General features: G+C 34.1%; 4 protein-coding genes across 4 annotated transcripts; 1 reads left to right on the top strand and 3 right to left on the bottom strand.

Moving 5' to 3' along the window:
- Positions 1 to 1,207: 1,207 nt before the first annotated feature.
- On the top strand, positions 1,208 to 1,941 carry PAAG_08540 (40S ribosomal protein S25; the record flags this gene model as incomplete). The annotated part of the gene is made up of 4 exons (XM_002789497.2): positions 1,208 to 1,210; positions 1,322 to 1,379; positions 1,564 to 1,773; positions 1,886 to 1,941. 4 exons carry the CDS (start codon positions 1,208 to 1,210, stop codon positions 1,939 to 1,941), a joined length of 327 nt encoding a protein of 108 aa, XP_002789543.2.
- Positions 1,942 to 2,610: 669 nt separating this feature from the next.
- Positions 2,611 to 3,577, bottom strand: PAAG_08539 (hypothetical protein; the record flags this gene model as incomplete). Its single annotated transcript, XM_002789496.2, has 2 exons — positions 2,611 to 3,144; positions 3,224 to 3,577. 2 exons carry the CDS (start codon positions 3,575 to 3,577, stop codon positions 2,611 to 2,613), a joined length of 888 nt encoding a protein of 295 aa, XP_002789542.1.
- A 1,129-nt stretch (positions 3,578 to 4,706) lies between these two features.
- Positions 4,707 to 6,087, bottom strand: PAAG_08538 (GTP-binding protein GTR2; the record flags this gene model as incomplete). Its single annotated transcript, XM_015846543.1, has 4 exons — positions 4,707 to 4,839; positions 4,906 to 5,589; positions 5,650 to 5,751; positions 5,822 to 6,087. 4 exons carry the CDS (start codon positions 6,085 to 6,087, stop codon positions 4,707 to 4,709), a joined length of 1,185 nt encoding a protein of 394 aa, XP_015701207.1.
- Positions 6,088 to 13,792: 7,705 nt separating this feature from the next.
- Positions 13,793 to 14,245, bottom strand: PAAG_12582 (hypothetical protein; the record flags this gene model as incomplete). Its single annotated transcript, XM_015848056.1, has 2 exons — positions 13,793 to 13,985; positions 14,064 to 14,245. 2 exons carry the CDS (start codon positions 14,243 to 14,245, stop codon positions 13,793 to 13,795), a joined length of 375 nt encoding a protein of 124 aa, XP_015702331.1.
- Between the last annotated feature and the right edge of the window lie 2,227 nt (positions 14,246 to 16,472).

The following is a 16,472-nucleotide window of genomic DNA, read 5'->3' as shown; positions in this document are numbered from 1 at the left end:
GATTTATAGTTTAAAAATAATAATTTTCACATTTATCATATAATTTTTTTAAGATTTAAAGATAAAACTTGTATTTTTAGATAAAAATTAAATTAAGAGTATTTATCATAATCTATTTATATTAAAACTGAAAGACTAATAATAAAAATTTATTAAAATAAAATTGAATAATTTCTATATTATTAAATAAAGTTCTATTTAAAATTTAAATTTTAATAAATTAATAAATCAGTTAATTATTCATATTATTATTACTATAACATATTTTAATTCATCTGCTATGAATAATATTACTAAATAATTCAATAAATATTAATATTATTACTGTGAGAATATAGAGTATATTATCAAATATTATTGATTTAAGAATTTAAATCTCACAAGCACTGAATGACAGAAATATAATAAAAAATACATTGAGATTTAAAAAATAAAAATAAAAATAAAAATAAAAATAAAGATAAAAGTAAGATAAAAATATAAAATATCTATTTATAAGTTAATTAACTCTAGTATTATTTGCAATAATTTCTTTAAATATTGAAGAACTTTTGAAAAGTCAGTCAGATTATGAATGAAATAAGAAAAGAATTTGATGAATACAGCAAGTGAAAGACAAGATAGATTGACAAAGAAGATGAATATGTGTAAAGGGTTAAGCTCTAAGAACTAGAGGCTAGTCCTCCTATATAACAAGGACAAATTGCTTGAGAAAGGGAAGAAAAGAATGAGATGAGAACTCAAGCTTAAGCAAGCTCGCGTAGCATGATCACGTGCGCACATGCAAACAATGGCTAGGCTGAGTCAGCCAGCCAGAGCAAATCTAGGGGTTCAACCCCTTATAATATGATTGATTTGAGCAGGACAGTAGCTAGTCTGGGAAGAGGTGTTGGAGCCTAGGCTTCCTATTATGGACTAGCACACTGCACAACAGAGGATACCCCAGTTACCCTAAGTCACGTGCACATATAATTGTAGCTAGCTAGCTCGCTAAGAGTCCCACAATGCAACAAGGTTGATATCAGTCCTCTTTCCTCTTAGAACATTAGCTCAAATAGGCCAAACGAGGGTTTAGGGCTAATCTCGGGCTTAGTCATAGTCCACTTGCCATTTTCGCACCTTTGGGCTGAGACTCAGCGACATCAAACTTCTTTTCGATTGCTGTTCAATACCTCGTCGTCGACAACCACCGCACACTCCACCCACTATGGTTAGTGAACAGTTTCCCCCCAAGCTCCCTAATGACTGATCAATGGAGTGATTTGGAAGGGGGATACTCTGGGAGAACAATATGCTGATAGGTTAATTACGGCGTTCATAGGCACCCGCAGCATCCTCCGGCGGCAAGAAGCAGAAGAAGAAGTGGTCCAAGGGCAAAGGTACGGAAACCCCGAGAAGCTCCAACAGGAGGAAGTCAATGTCCATGTCGGGGAGAGGGGATATGGCTCAGACATTCCTTCTTTGCTTGGAGACGTTTATTTTTGGCATAAAATTGAACATTGATGTTCACTACGGCGAAACGATAGAAAGATTGGCTAATACAGTATCATTTCCATCAAACAGTCAAGGACAAGGCCAACCACGCCGTTGTTCTTGATAAGGCCACTTCCGAGAAGCTCTACAAGGATGTGCAGTCCTACCGTCTCATCACTGTCGCCACGCTCGTTGATAGGTTGAAGATCAACGGCAGTTTGGCACGCAAGGCCCTCAGCGACCTGGAGGAGAAGGGACAGATTAAGAAGGTCGTCGGACACTCGAAGATGAACATCTACAGTACGTGGAATTCTGTACTTTTTTGTTGATTCTTCTTTTTTCGGTTGAGTTGATGGGAAAGAGAGACGATCGCACATATATTTTGAATGTGTTCTTTATTTTCCGCAATTAGGTTCTAACAAATTCGTGTGTTGCAATGTAGCCCGCGCTGTTACAGCTGCAGAGTAAATGGATTTCCGAACCGTCCTCCGTTTTCGTTGTTTTCTTCCCCGGGTTTTGTGCTTGTCAATGCGGTCTTATTGATTTCCTGTTCTCGAGTTTTCTGTGTTCTCTCCCTTTTTTCCCTTCCATATTTTTGTCATGAGTGTATGGATATAAATATCGAACAAAATAGCTACACGGTGGAAGCAAGAATCCAAAACCAAGGCCTAACTGGTCGAGCTCTCTATTGTGGTTAAGAAGCATGTTTTTTCCTGCTTTCCTACCTCTGTGAGCAAAATTAAAGTTGCATAACTTTAGAAGAGATACCCTTGTTAACGGAACCCATCAGCATTTCCGGTCAGATTGATTTTCATGCGCGGTGTCTACATACACTTTCCCTCCAAATTCCCACAGCAAGGAGATTTACCTCCTATTGCGACAAGGATTAAGTGTGACAACTGTTAAATAGACATGCGCTCAAATACCTAATGAACAGGAAGTAGAAAAATGGCCTCATTCAACGATGAAAATGAGGCTTTTGCTTTATAGCCCGTTTTGTTCGTAGGACAGGAGTCCTCTGAATGACCGAAGCCCTAACTTAATACATCCCCAACGCCATCAGGATACAGTAGTTACCTAAGCATATATATAACAAAGAAATGAATTAATTCCATCACACCACGCACCCTCAATCAATCACGAGCCATCTCCTCCAGCTGCATTCTCATTCAGAACTGACCGCTTGGGCCTCCTCTTCTGCGCCTGCTCGCACAACTCTCTTTTCTCCAACCCCTTCCCCTCCACCCCAGGACCTCCTAGCACCCTCCCCACCTCAAAATAATCCTTATGATTCTCAAAAAACTCCTTCCAATGCGACACCTGCTTCCTCACCATCTCCCGCGCAGCCCTCAACTCCTTCTCTCGCCGAATCTTCTTCTCAGCGCCACTCATCGCCTGCTCGGCCGGATTCCCGTCGTCGTCATCGATGGGGATGAACATCAGCTCCACGCCACGAAGGTCCGGGGTGCGGTCCTCCTTGAAGCAACCCGTGGCGAAGGCACGGGTCGCGTCGACCCCGGCAAGGGAGTTGTAGCCGCCACCGGCACCGTAGATGCGTGGGTTCGCGGAGACGTCGAAGATTGTGCCGTTTATGGCAACGTAGATAGGAAGGGTGGGGTCAGAGCCATTGTACAGGGCTAGTTGGACTGGGGTGAGGTTTATAGGGCCATGCTATATTGAACAAATCGTAAATTTACTAAAGGAAACAAAATTGGAAGTAAGGGAGTGTGCAAATATTGGGTTTCCATACGATATAGCGCTTCACGACAGGCCAGCGCGTAAACCAGGGTCTATAACCCCAGAAAAATGAATCAGAGGTAATGAAGTAAGATAGCGCGGAGGAGGTGAGTAGGAGCAAGAAAATGAGACGGAAGATATCCAGGATGGAGATGGCTCGCATTCTATCGGATTTTTCTCTCTTTGGGTTGACCACCTCGACCACTACTGCTTCTGTCACTTCCATCCCGCCATCTGAGCTAGAAGAGGCGTTTTTGCCCTTCCCAGACGAGCCGGAAAAGGATTCGTGAGCACCATCTCCTGCACCCGAACTTCTCCTTTTTGATTGGGGGGCAGCTTTTCCAGGCCGTTGCCGGAGCGCGGGCATTGCGTCCGATCTTCTCGAGCGATGCTGTGTCTTCGTTTGTAGCAATTCGTAAAGCTCCGGATTAGTATTGATAGGTGCTCTATGGCATCAACTTGTAAATACGCTCTGTTTGTAGATTTAGCCTGATATATTGGCAGAGGTGTTGCCGTGTCTGCAGCGTTGTAGTCATACGAAAAGAACAAACATTTGCAGCTGAGAAACTGAAGCTGGTTAACAACTTAGTTTCGTCATCGAGCCGTCATCCCTAACTAAATAACTATCAAGATCGTCCATACTTTTGCAGTGTAAACGCAACATTCTTTTTGAATCAATCCAGATCAGAACGAATGCAAAAAGCAATAAGTGTTCTCATCTAGTGTTAGAATATCATTCTCTTCCCCTACACTCATGTACTCTACCACCTATTCTATTGTTGGTTGGCCTCCCCACTTAATCCATGAGCGATCACGGACGACCCCCAAACGTACTCCTTTGCCTGCGTTTCGCTCGCCGCAAAAGGACGGAGAGGAATGGGGGTTCCAATTCCAGACACGGGGCTTGAGCAGCGGTGAACGGGAATGTTTATTATTTCCCGGTTAATGTGCTGTTTACGATATACATAGGGGATGATGGATCCCTTTGGCGGCGAGATGTGTATAGGGGTATGTGTCAGGGGGTATAAATCCAGCCCGCAGACAACGGGTTACCGAAATGGACATCTTTGCATGGCTACATACTATCCAACCTCGTATCTTGTATCTAATATTGGTAGACAGTTAAAAATGTGTATAGTACAAATTTGAGGTTCCCTTTGATGTGTTGAGAACAAATTTGTAACTCAACAAAAACCTGAACCATAATAAGAATCATAACAGCGTATTGTACGAAACGAATATACGAACACCGTTGCTGCCCGTATACACGTAAAGAAAGCCCGTAGAAGGGGAAAAGGAAAGAGATAATAGGCATAGCAGCGGAGCTTAGACGGAAGAGAGCCAACGATTGTAACGACCTTTATAACGACGTCTCTATTTCTCAGTAAAATAACAAATGCTGTAAGAAGAGTTCGCTTTGCCCAGGTTTCTTTTTGTATTCATTCTCTAGATATATTCTTCATTCGTCTGTCTTCAAGGGGGGAGTCGAAAATATCTCATGACTCATTCTCCCAATTTCTAGAAAACACTTCATTCAACGCAGTCTGGAAAGTCCGACAGTTCATGTCAATCAGGCCTCTTTTCTCCTTTGCATCTGCATTTTTGATCACAGAGACGAGACATAGGTATCTAGCACGGGAAACACAATTAGCACTGCTTCCCCCCCTTTTAAAATATAATATATCAGATACGTACTTGTTCATCTCCATAAGATGTATCATGCTCTTATCGTGCAAGATCACATGACTTTCCGCCTCTGAGATCTGAGGACCCTTAGGCTTGCGATCGGGATGCTCCCACGAATAGAGCTCGCTCACATCAACGATGACATCGATGTAGTCCGAGCACATTTCGTAGCAGGCCATGTCGACAGGCCTGGTGTCCGATGCGATGTATATCTTGCTCAACACGTCGAACAAGTACGTCTTCTCCATGCCAGAATTGTTGGAGAGAATATTGATGAGGTTTTCAAGGGTAGAGAGTTGCGGGATGAGTTTCTGAATCACTTTGCTGAAGGCTTCGAAAACGGAGTAGTCGTATATTGACGTGAGGTAGTAGTGTACCGGCGCATTCTCGTAGCCAGCATCGCTAAGCTCGTCTGAGATGAGTTGGACGATATCTTGGAAGGTGTCAGAGCGGTATTCTTCGGACAGACCGTCCACCTTGTGGATGAATACTTCGATGTTGATGTGAGGATAGTATTGTTGGACGAGGAGGATGGTTCGATTTAGGCGCGAGACAGCCTCTAGATAGTCGTCTTGGGCATCGATGACCCAGACTAGAGCTCCTAGATTGCCGAAGATATCTTCTAGATCGAAAGACGGTTCCAGATATTCCAATTGGCCGGGGAAATCCCAGATTTGGAAGTCCATAAAAGAGCTGTGAAGGTTAGGAACCACGGCTTAACCAACCAATGAAAGAGTATGGAAAACAACTGACTGTATCGAATCCTTTTGGATGCGAGTCGTCGATTCGAGAAATAGAGTTTCCGTTGCGGGCATTTTATGAAATACAACGCTCGATATGGAAGATTTGCCGCTTCTTATACGGTGATTTAGTATCAAGATAATCATCACATAACTAAATTTAGAGAATCCAGCAGCACACTCACCGACGCAGCCCCATTAGTAGCAGCCGTGGCTTTGTGTCACGAATGTTGCTGGAAATCTGTCCAGGCCTGGCCTGCAGCGACTGCGCCTGCGACTGCGCCTGAGGAGGATGGAAGTGACTCGAACCCTGTAGGTTTTCCTCGAGGCTTAGCTGTGCTCTGGTTTTGAAAATAGGAGGGCTGCCATGCAAAATCGAGCTGTCAGAATAGACTAATCGCTCCTGTCCTGGGGCAATAAGGGGGTAATGGGAGTGAGGAATATGTGACATGACGACTGCAAAATGCTTCCTGATTTTAAATGCGGAGGGAGCCCATTGAGACAGTAGAAAGCAGTAGAATCAAGGGGAACCAGTAAACATGCTATCAGAGCTCGCGATGCTATGCTTTCAAAATCACTTTTGGTTCTGGGGGAGTAAAAATAGCATTTGCTGATACCACATATGGATCCTCAGGGTCAGCGCAAAAGTAATTTTGATAGCTGATTCAGAGTATTTTCTAGCCCCCTTCACTCTTCATTCTTCATTCTTCACTCTTCACTCTTCACTGCTATCCTCAACGGACATAGTTTTCAAATGGCTATTGATGATAACATAGGAGCAGCAGAGGAATTGTTAGGAGCAGAAAAATACCAACCACACTCAAAAAGTGGAAGGTAGTGAGAGAGTGTGAGCAATATAACAAAAGAAACACATGACAGAAACTGATCTGAGATGTTGATAAAATGACATCAAAGAAGAAGAAATATATAAAAATTAATAATAAATAATAAAAGAATAATAAAAGAATAAATAAAAGAAGAAAAGAGGGGAAGAAAAATTTCAGCAAGGATATTTGGAGCTGATAAAGTATATTGGCATTGACAGGAAAAGACTGGGGAGTTTGGTGTTATTAGTTATTTACAGTGCAATCCACATCGGTCTGCAGATTTACAGCACATGCGCACATTCACAGAGGGGTATCATCAATTCAAATAATTAAGCACACCCGGTTTCAGAAGCTGAAGCATATGTATACCCAAGACAACCAGGCAACAGGTATAAAGCGAAAAAGACAGCCAAGCGCAGTGGATGCCATGGGTGAGAGAAGAAGAAGAAGAAGAAGAAGCAGTGTCTTACCTCCATTTGTGCCAGTGCCAACACCAAGATCCAGATCCAGCTCCGTGGATCTGTGGCTGGTTTGTCTTTCTATGGGAAACTGGATGTGTCTGTCTGTAATCATCACAATAATAGCAGCATTAGGGAAAGGGACCATTATTACAGTCAGCCCAAAGTAACGCAGAAAAAGGGGAAGAGGGCTTTAGAGTTCTAGTGGCGAAGGGGTAGGCAGGGGCGGGAGTGAGATAGACTCGGAAAGATATAGAGATACATCGTGAGAATAATGGAGCTTCCATACCGAATTCGACTCAACTCCTCAACGCCTCTGGAGAAACCGCCGGATCCAGCTAGGCCAGAGAGAGCCTTGGAGTTGAAATTCAAATGAAACAAGGTTTATAAAGGGGAAAGACTGAGGAGCCAAAACCGGAATCTGTAGGGACAGAGGGGATACACAGGTGATAATTGGGCAGCTAGAGAGCACAGAAAGAGGCCGGCTACAGACTCAATGGGCTCTGTATCATGGGTGGGTAGGAAAGGAACCCAGTCTGGAAACTTTTGTCAAACGAAGTGAAGGACCGGGCAGATGTTGTAAGCCTGGTCTATGGGTTTGTCAGGTACTGGGATGGAAACTGATATTGGGGTAAAAGAACATCTGCTTCTGGAGTGGAGCAGTTTTTGCAGTTACGGATGAAGAAGGTTTTGCAAGAGGAAGATCGACGTTGAACAATGATTTAAGAACAGTTGGTTGGCTGGACAGTGGAGAGTGGTGTGTACCATAAAACCACTAGTAAAATGCCAAAATGGAATTTGAATGACGAAGATATTTTTATTTCAAGGGCTGGAAGAGATCAAGTAAAATCAAATGTGAGGATGAGAAAGCTTGCCATACCTGGACAATTAATGTAAAACACTCTTTAACTATTAGAACATATTTTTTACTGAACATTAAATTTTAAAATCTGAATAAATTTTATTAAATAATGATAGTAAAAAAAATATATATATTAGTAATATAATTGTTTTTTTAATAAGTAATTTTAAATTATATAATTTTCTTTTCTACATTTATTACATCTTTATAAAACCTGCTTTTTTGACTGTAGTTTACTCAGTTTAACAGACTTTAAAGTTTGATTTTAACTTATTAATATAATTCACAAAGAATAAATTCTAAAAGCAAGTAAATCATATTTTAAAGAATTATATAATGAAAATTTACTCATTAAATTTTAATTATATAGAATAATTAAGCTTTTAATTAAAATAAAAATATATTTTATTTATTTTAATATTTAATAATAATTAAATTACAAGTATATAAATTATAATAAAATTATATAATTTTTTATTTAACTTTAATTTATTATATATAAAGTTATTAAATTATAAATTAATTATTTTTTAAATAATTAAAAATTTAATTTAATTAAAAAAAATATTTTATTTAATTAATTTTTTTTAAATTAAATATAAAATAATAAAATTTTAAAAAAAAACTATTAAAAGTTTTAATTTTTATTTTTAATTAATGAATATTATATATAAAATTTTATTAATTATTATAAAAAATTAAAATTAAAATTTTTATATAAATATAATTATTAATTAGTTGATTAATTAATTAATTAACTAGTTAAATAATTTAAATTTATATAAAATATTATTATTAAATATAAATTTTATTAAATAATATTTATAACTTAAATATTAAATTTTAAATTAAATTTAAATAAAATTATTATTTAAAATTTATATAATAAATAATTAAAATAAATTATTATTGTTATTTAATTTAATTTTATTAAATAAACTTTATATATTATAATTATTTTTAAGAAAAAAATATATTAATTCTATTAATAATAAAATTAAATTATTAATTAATAATAATTATTATTTAAATAAATAATATTATAAATAAATAAAATATATTTAATAAAAATTTTATATTATATAAAAATTAAATATTAATTTTTAATTTTTAATAAATATAAAATTTTAATTTAATTTAATTTTAAATAATTTTTACTTTAAAATTATATTAGTTTTTTTTATTATATTACTTTTTTTATTATATCTATTATAATTATTAAATATTATTAATTTATATTTTATAAATTATATATAAATTTAAAAAAAAATATTATTAAAAATAATTTTATAAAAATATTTAAAATAAATAAACTAAGTATTAAAAGAAAGTATAAAAAGCTCTATAACTAGAATTATAACAGAGTAAATGTATAGATATAGTAAATACTATAAAAAAAATTAATAAATAAAAAAATATATATAAAATTGAATAGTAGTTAATTATTAAATCTTTTAAAAAAACTTCAGAGTTTCAAAATATTTATATATATAAATAAGTAGCAATAGATTTTATTTTTAATTTTTCATAAAATAAGAATTTTTTATAAAGTGTTAATTCTATTCTTCAGAAAGTACTAATTCTAAAGAATTAATTTTTAAAAAATACTGATCTGTGTTAGGCTCAGCGCCGGGGCTTGGTGCTGAGGGGGCCTAGGTGTGGGATGGTTGAACCTTCTATTCGGTGGAGCTAGCTAGGTTATTGCTATATTACATACAAGTGATCACGTGTGGGCGGGGTGGTCGTTAGGGCAACACCAACACCACCCAGGTGGGCGCTGCTACACCCCCCCTCCATCACCATGCAGGATCTTGAATGCCATATGTGAAAAAGGAAAAACTAGCTATGCCATCCTCAAATTCATCCAAATCATGCTACATACATTAAGTTTGAACATTCCTGTCTTTTCCACCTGTAAAATCAAGTAAATCAAGGAATTGTTGAAATGTCAATGTGTTTAGAGATTTAGTCAATCTATCTGCTGCCATTTCTTCAGTTAAGATGTATTCAATTGAGATAATGCCGGAATCACATGTTGATATGCTTGCTCCTAGCAGTGATTGTGACTACAGTGGCTAGATTGATCACATCTTTATTATCTGTCTTGATTGACAGGGGGTTATCTGCTATAAAGCTCAGATCCATCATCATACTTCTTAATCACATTGCTTCACATATGGCCTTACTTAATGCCATGTATTCAGCCTCATTGGAACTCAAAGAGATGCATGACTGCTTGCTTTATCACCATGAAATTGACACACTGACAAGCATAAAAACATAGTTAGATATAGACTTTTAATCATCATTCAATGAGCCAGCTCAGTCAGAATTCATGTATTCAACTAACATATATGTCATGTTCAGGAATTCATTCTCAGGTCCTTTATCATCATCATCCTTCATGTAAAATATGCTGATTTCACACATGTCTTTCAAATATTAAATGATGTGTAATAGAGTCTTTCATGTATTAAAGGTAGAGGTGGCATTCTTCTATATCAATAGAAAAGCTATGTGAGTGATATTCAGCTGCAGTTTAACTGCCAAATACTGCAAGCAGTCAACACAGTGTCAGAATCACTGTTTTGTAAAATCAGTCTCATTTTCAGAAACAGAAGAGTCATTCAAGTGTAGACTCTCATCCATAGGCATTCAGACAGTAGTTGCATCATCCAGGTGGAAATCTTTTATCAATCAATCAATATAACATCAGAGAGTCAATTTGATGCTGCCATTCATACATTTTACTTCCATGCTTAGATATTTTGTGAGTTCATTCAAATCTTTGATCTCAAGCTTCTAGTGCAGAATATCAACTAGTCAATCAGCATTCTTTAGAGTGTCCACAAAAATATGAAGATCATCAATATATATAGTCATATATAGATGTTTTCAAGCTGAATGCTGCCAAAGAGCAGAATCATAAGAACTTGAGATAAAGCTGTTCTCTTATAGCAGAGCTGTCAAGTAATCATATCATATTTTGACAGTCAGATTCAACTCATATAGAGATTCTTCAACTGCACAAACAAGTGTATGTGAAGCTTCTTCTTTGAAGTCAGTAGATTGTCTCATATAGACTGTTTTTTCAAGTCTTCTGTGTAAGTATATCATCACTATATTCACCTGCTGTAGAGTCTAATCACATTTTGCAGTGATTGCAAACATTATATGATTTGTGATATCTGTAACTACAGAGATGTATATTTCTTGATGTGTTCTCTTTTTGAATCAATTGTCATAAATTACTCATCTGAACTTTCACAATATATCATCTTCATCAGCATTGAGGTCACTGAGATGATTCTTTTCAACAAAGACCTAGCAGCTAGATGCCACTGACTAACTATGAAGAACATCAGAACATAAAATTAATGTTCAAGTCTTTTGACATTTAAAATTGTCAATTTCATGTTGCATAGATTTCCTTCAATATAATCTCATCTATGAATAATTAATTGCATTCTTGAAGCTTTTCAGCAAGTCACCTGTAATTGAGAAAGATGTGTACATCATGAAGGCTTTCATAGATCTCATTTATGGAATATGTGGTTCTGAAAAATCAGGAATATTAGAATCATCCTCCATCAAATAGATGATAGGGGTCAGAGTGTTTTCAGCTTCAATTGTTGCAGTAGTGATGAAATTCTTTTGTATTTCCTGCACTTTTGTATAAAAAATCACATCAGATATATCAAAAATCTTATCAGAGATAGGACTCTACATACAATAGATTGACTGGCTGTAGAATTCAATAAGTTTGCATAATTCAGTCTGAGCAAACAGCTTATCTGTCAGCTTTTGTGATCCATGAAGCTGGACAAAAACATTAGATTCAAGCTTGCAGAAGTGAGTGATCTGTGATAATGCATTCATCAATGCTGAAAAAGAAATTGTATAAGAACTACAGATGAGCTCCTTGCTGTCATCATTTATGATTGCAGGTCAATACTTCTCATTATATAGAATTGCAGATGTGGGTGTATTATTCATGATTGAAACAACTGTTTCTATAATATCTGCTCAGAACTTCTTTGAAATGTCCTTTTCTATAATGATTGCTCTGACTCATATCATAATGATGCAGATGTTATATTCAGATATACCATCTTGATGAGGTGATTGAGAAGTAGTTGATTCTCACACTATGCCATCAGCAATCATTAATGTTGTCATCTTTTGTGAATGAAAAACCTCATCTACATCTATTCTGATGTAGGTAGAGGCTGAAAAACTGAGATTTTTAATGAACTTAATTTAATGAGAATAATAATCAAATGCTTGATCTTTGCTATTTAGGAAATAGATTCATCTGAATCATGTCACATCATCTGTGATTAATATAAAATATTTTATGCCTTGGCAAGATTCTATAGGATGATTGTCTGTATCACTCAACATATGATCACCACCCACTAGATCAATATAGATTCATTCCATTAGCCTTACAGCCTATGGCATGAGGGTGATCAAGTATTTACATGTCATACCTGCTTTGACACAGGTATTGCAAAAGAAATTAGTCTTGAGGCCCTTGATATGAATATCAGATAGTGGATTCTTTGCCAAAGCTATAATGACTCTCATGTGTATATGCCTCAGGTCAACATGCTACTCAGCAAGTGTTTTCATGACTGTAGGTGATTCTTGAGATTGAAGTTGAGCATTGGTAGGATTGTTGTTACCAGTGATGACCAAGGCCTTAGCATAATCATTGTCATATATATGTGATTTTGCTGTGAAATAGATTGCTTTTGACTCATAATGAGTGTCAACTGCCAACATCCTTTCAACTATTTTATAAATTGAACTCTGAGCTGTGTGAATCACAGTAAAAATAATGCCATTGAGGGCCATGATGATGAAGTAGGACAGGGTGTTTGAATTTAAAAGTTCATATTGAAAACTCTAATCCTTCAACTTAGCAAAAGACACTAAGTTGACAGTAAGATTCAGAACATAATGAACATCATATATAGATATATTCTCTCTATCAGATTCTAGAATAAAATTTTCAATCTTTTTGATATGATCATATTTATCATCTGCTATATGAACCTTGAGATCACTGTCATAGATTTTCTGTTAAATAATAGACTACTTTTCCCCTGTCATATGAAAACTTGCACATGTGTTAAGAAATCAAGACTTGAAGGTAATGTCAGTGATTGCTGACAGAGCAATTGCAGCATTGACAGTAGCAGGTTATATCACTAGAAGGTCAGAAGATTTGTTCTTTTTATCATTCTTATTCTTTTTTTTGCTCTTCTGTTTATTGTGACTGCTGGTGTTGCTATTTTCTGTGAACTTGACAATCTTATTCTTATTTGCCTCCCTTCACTCTTCAGTGACAAGTTCAGGGTGTAATTGCCAATAAAAGTTCTTAACATGCTGATTTGAGTGGTAGATCTCACATTTAGAACTATTTAAGGTAGCTGTGTTGACTCATGAAGGTTTGAAGTGTTCATTGAACTTGCTTATACAATTCATTAACTGCTTCATGAGATCATCAATGTCAATATTTTTAATAGAGTCCTGGCTGATCATATAGAAATCATTCAAATGTGTCTTGACAAAAGACTTTTGATGTTCTTTCAAATCAATAAGGAAAAGATCATGATAGAAGTCCTCTGAGTTGTTCATCAGTTCCTTATGATGTGCAACTAAGTAGCAGAATCTTCTTTGAAATGCTAAGTAATTATTGTTAACATGTAGAGTAGTCAACTCCTTCATGACATTGAGGCATTCTTCTGTCAAAGACACTACATATTCAACATCAATCTTTTTCCATAATGCAGCAGTGTTGTCAGGTTTCAAGACTCCAATGATTGTACATATGAGCCCCAATAAGAATTACAATATACATCAATAGAGTGCTTTGATTTAAATATTTCATTTTTCAGTGTTCAACATGTTTTGACTAATATTATCTGGGCAGATGTGTTGCTTCTTGATTAGAATGTCAGTTCCACCAATGACTTCAGCATCTGTAAGAATTCCCATACATCAAGTTTGATAATTAGTGTCATCAAATGTAGTTACAGCCTTAGTATCCATAGCTCTTTGGACATTCTTTTGATATTCACAGATCTGAGATTTGAAATCATTCACAGATGTATCATTGTTGATATTTGAAGTGTTCTGACATGTCATTTGTTGACAAAAGATCAACAAATCTGCTACACTCATTGTAATCATACTATTCATGTTAAGAGTAGGCATTTGAGACTATGGGCTTAAGATTCCTTCACTAGCTGCTGTGAATTCACATATAGACTTAGGAGCAGATGTTTCACCAGGCTCATGGCTTGATGAATTTATGGTGCAGTTTAAACTTGGTTCCTGCTTCAGGCCTTCTAATTCTTCATTCTTGTCTAGTGATGGGAACACTTCAACAGCTTTAGAATGTGATTGTAAAGATTGTTTTCTCTCTGTTAAAGAGATAAATAGTTCAGTCATTAGATTAGAGAGTGAACTCATTCAGACATGTACACAGCTGTTCTTAATATGATTTTTATTAAAAACCAGCTATTCAGACTATAACCTGTGGGATGGTTGAACCTTCTATTCAGAGGAGCTAGCTAGGTTATTGCTATATTACATACAAGTGATCACGTGTAGGCGGGGCAGTTGTTAGAGCAATGCCACCTAGGCAGGCGTCATTACAATTACATGTGAGGCAGAATCATGTGATGAAGATAAATTTAGTCTCAGTGCTGAGTCTAATAAGTATCAACTTGTGAAAAAAACTTTTCTATTTAAAATATAATTTTTAAAGATATCAAAAACACTATAAGTATGAGTATAGATAATATTTGCAATATCTTCTATAGTAATATCTTTTGTATATAAAATGTATAGAGTATATTTAATTAATATATTAACTAAAATAAAAATTGTATTATAGATTTTATCTAGTTAGATGATGACTAAAAAATCAGTAATGAAGTTCATAGTAATAATTTATTATAAATTAATTAATATTGAAATTGAGTTAAATTTATTATAATATTTATAATAGCATACTTTTATTCTCTGATAAGTATTATAAGTATGAATATATTAGTAATATCTCAGATAATATTATACCAATAGTACTTATTTTAAATATATTCAATAAATTATTTTGTATTAAAATAACTCTCTTGTGAGTTATTATAATTAATGTGAATTATCTCTTTAATCAGCATATATTGCAGCAGAATATAAACTCTATTATTTATATAAAGTAAACTGTCTTTTAAAATGATTTAGAATATATCACTATTTAAAATTATATTTTTATCTTTTATCTTCTATTTCTTTACTATTGTATAAAAATCTAAATTCTATACTTTAATAAAAAGAGAGATAAGAGATTCTGATATATTTATATATGCTGATTTAAAGACTATAATAATATTAATCAATAATTTAAAAATATATTAATTTTTAAGATATTTTTTTAAAATTAAATTTTTCTCTTCTGAAAATTTTCTAATCAGTATATTTAATGATTTCAATGAGTATAATATAATCTTGTTAATAAGTATATAATGCAGAGATTAAAAAAAGTCTGCACTCAGAGCAGAAGTTAAAAGAGACTCAGAGCTCATAGTATTAATTTTAAAAGATTTTACATGAAATATATGCTTTTAATCATAGATTTATATGCAGTTAATGAGAATTATAAGTTTTTTATAAAAGTTAGATTATTAATTCTATTTGACACTATAATAGAGCTTCTGTTGTAAGATAGAAAATATAATCTTATCATGAAAAAAGTCAATGTAATCTACATAGTGACTGAGTCTATCAGCTGAATTTTATTTATTTAAATGATGATGCAAAATTAAATCATATACTGATAGTGCTTCTACTTATCTAAACTAACATAAATTCAATATTTTAGTTATTATAAAATACTGATGATTGATATGATTAGAATAGATAAAAATTAAATGATGACTTTCTTTCAAACAATAATATTAATTTTTAAAAGATGTGATAATTACAAAAAGTTTCTTATTATAAGTATTATATTATATTTCTATATATAGAAGTTTATAAAATTAGAATATAATTAAGTATTATTAATTATCATCTTATTTTTAAAAGATAATAACAGTTACTGCTGTTATAGAGATATCAGATTCAATCTGACTTTCTCAGCTTGAGTTACAATAAGTGAGTAGAGAAGTTTATATAAAGTATTTTTTTAAAGTATTGAAGATATATTTTATATTTTTTATTCATGTAAATTGCATATTTCACTTCTTCTTCTTTATGATCTTCATAATATCAAAGAGAACTTTCATAATTTTAAAGTAGTTTTCAATAAAGTAGTAATAGAAGTTTATAAATTTTAATAAAGTTTAAAATTTTTTTAATACTAGTTGAGATTATTCTATAATGATTATCATTTAATTTAATTTTATTTCAATATTATAAGATCTAATAATAAATTTTAAAAAGAAGATTTTATTTTTAATAAATTCATATTTAGTGTACTTTGCAAATAGATTTATATAATCTAGATATTTAAGTATTTTTTGTACATACATCTTATGCTCATTTATTGAGTTTGAATAGATAAAAATATTATTTAGATAAATCACATAGTATATGTTAAGAAAATCTACTATAGTATAACGTATATAAATTTGAAAGATGACAGAGATATTTATAAGCTCAAAAAATATAACAT

Source organism: Paracoccidioides lutzii (genome assembly GCF_000150705.2).
Source record: "Paracoccidioides lutzii Pb01 unplaced genomic scaffold supercont2.37, whole genome shotgun sequence".
Taxonomy (NCBI): domain Eukaryota; kingdom Fungi; phylum Ascomycota; class Eurotiomycetes; order Onygenales; family Ajellomycetaceae; genus Paracoccidioides; species Paracoccidioides lutzii.
Note: the sequence above shows the minus strand (reverse complement) of the source record. Positions and strands in the feature narration are given on the sequence as shown.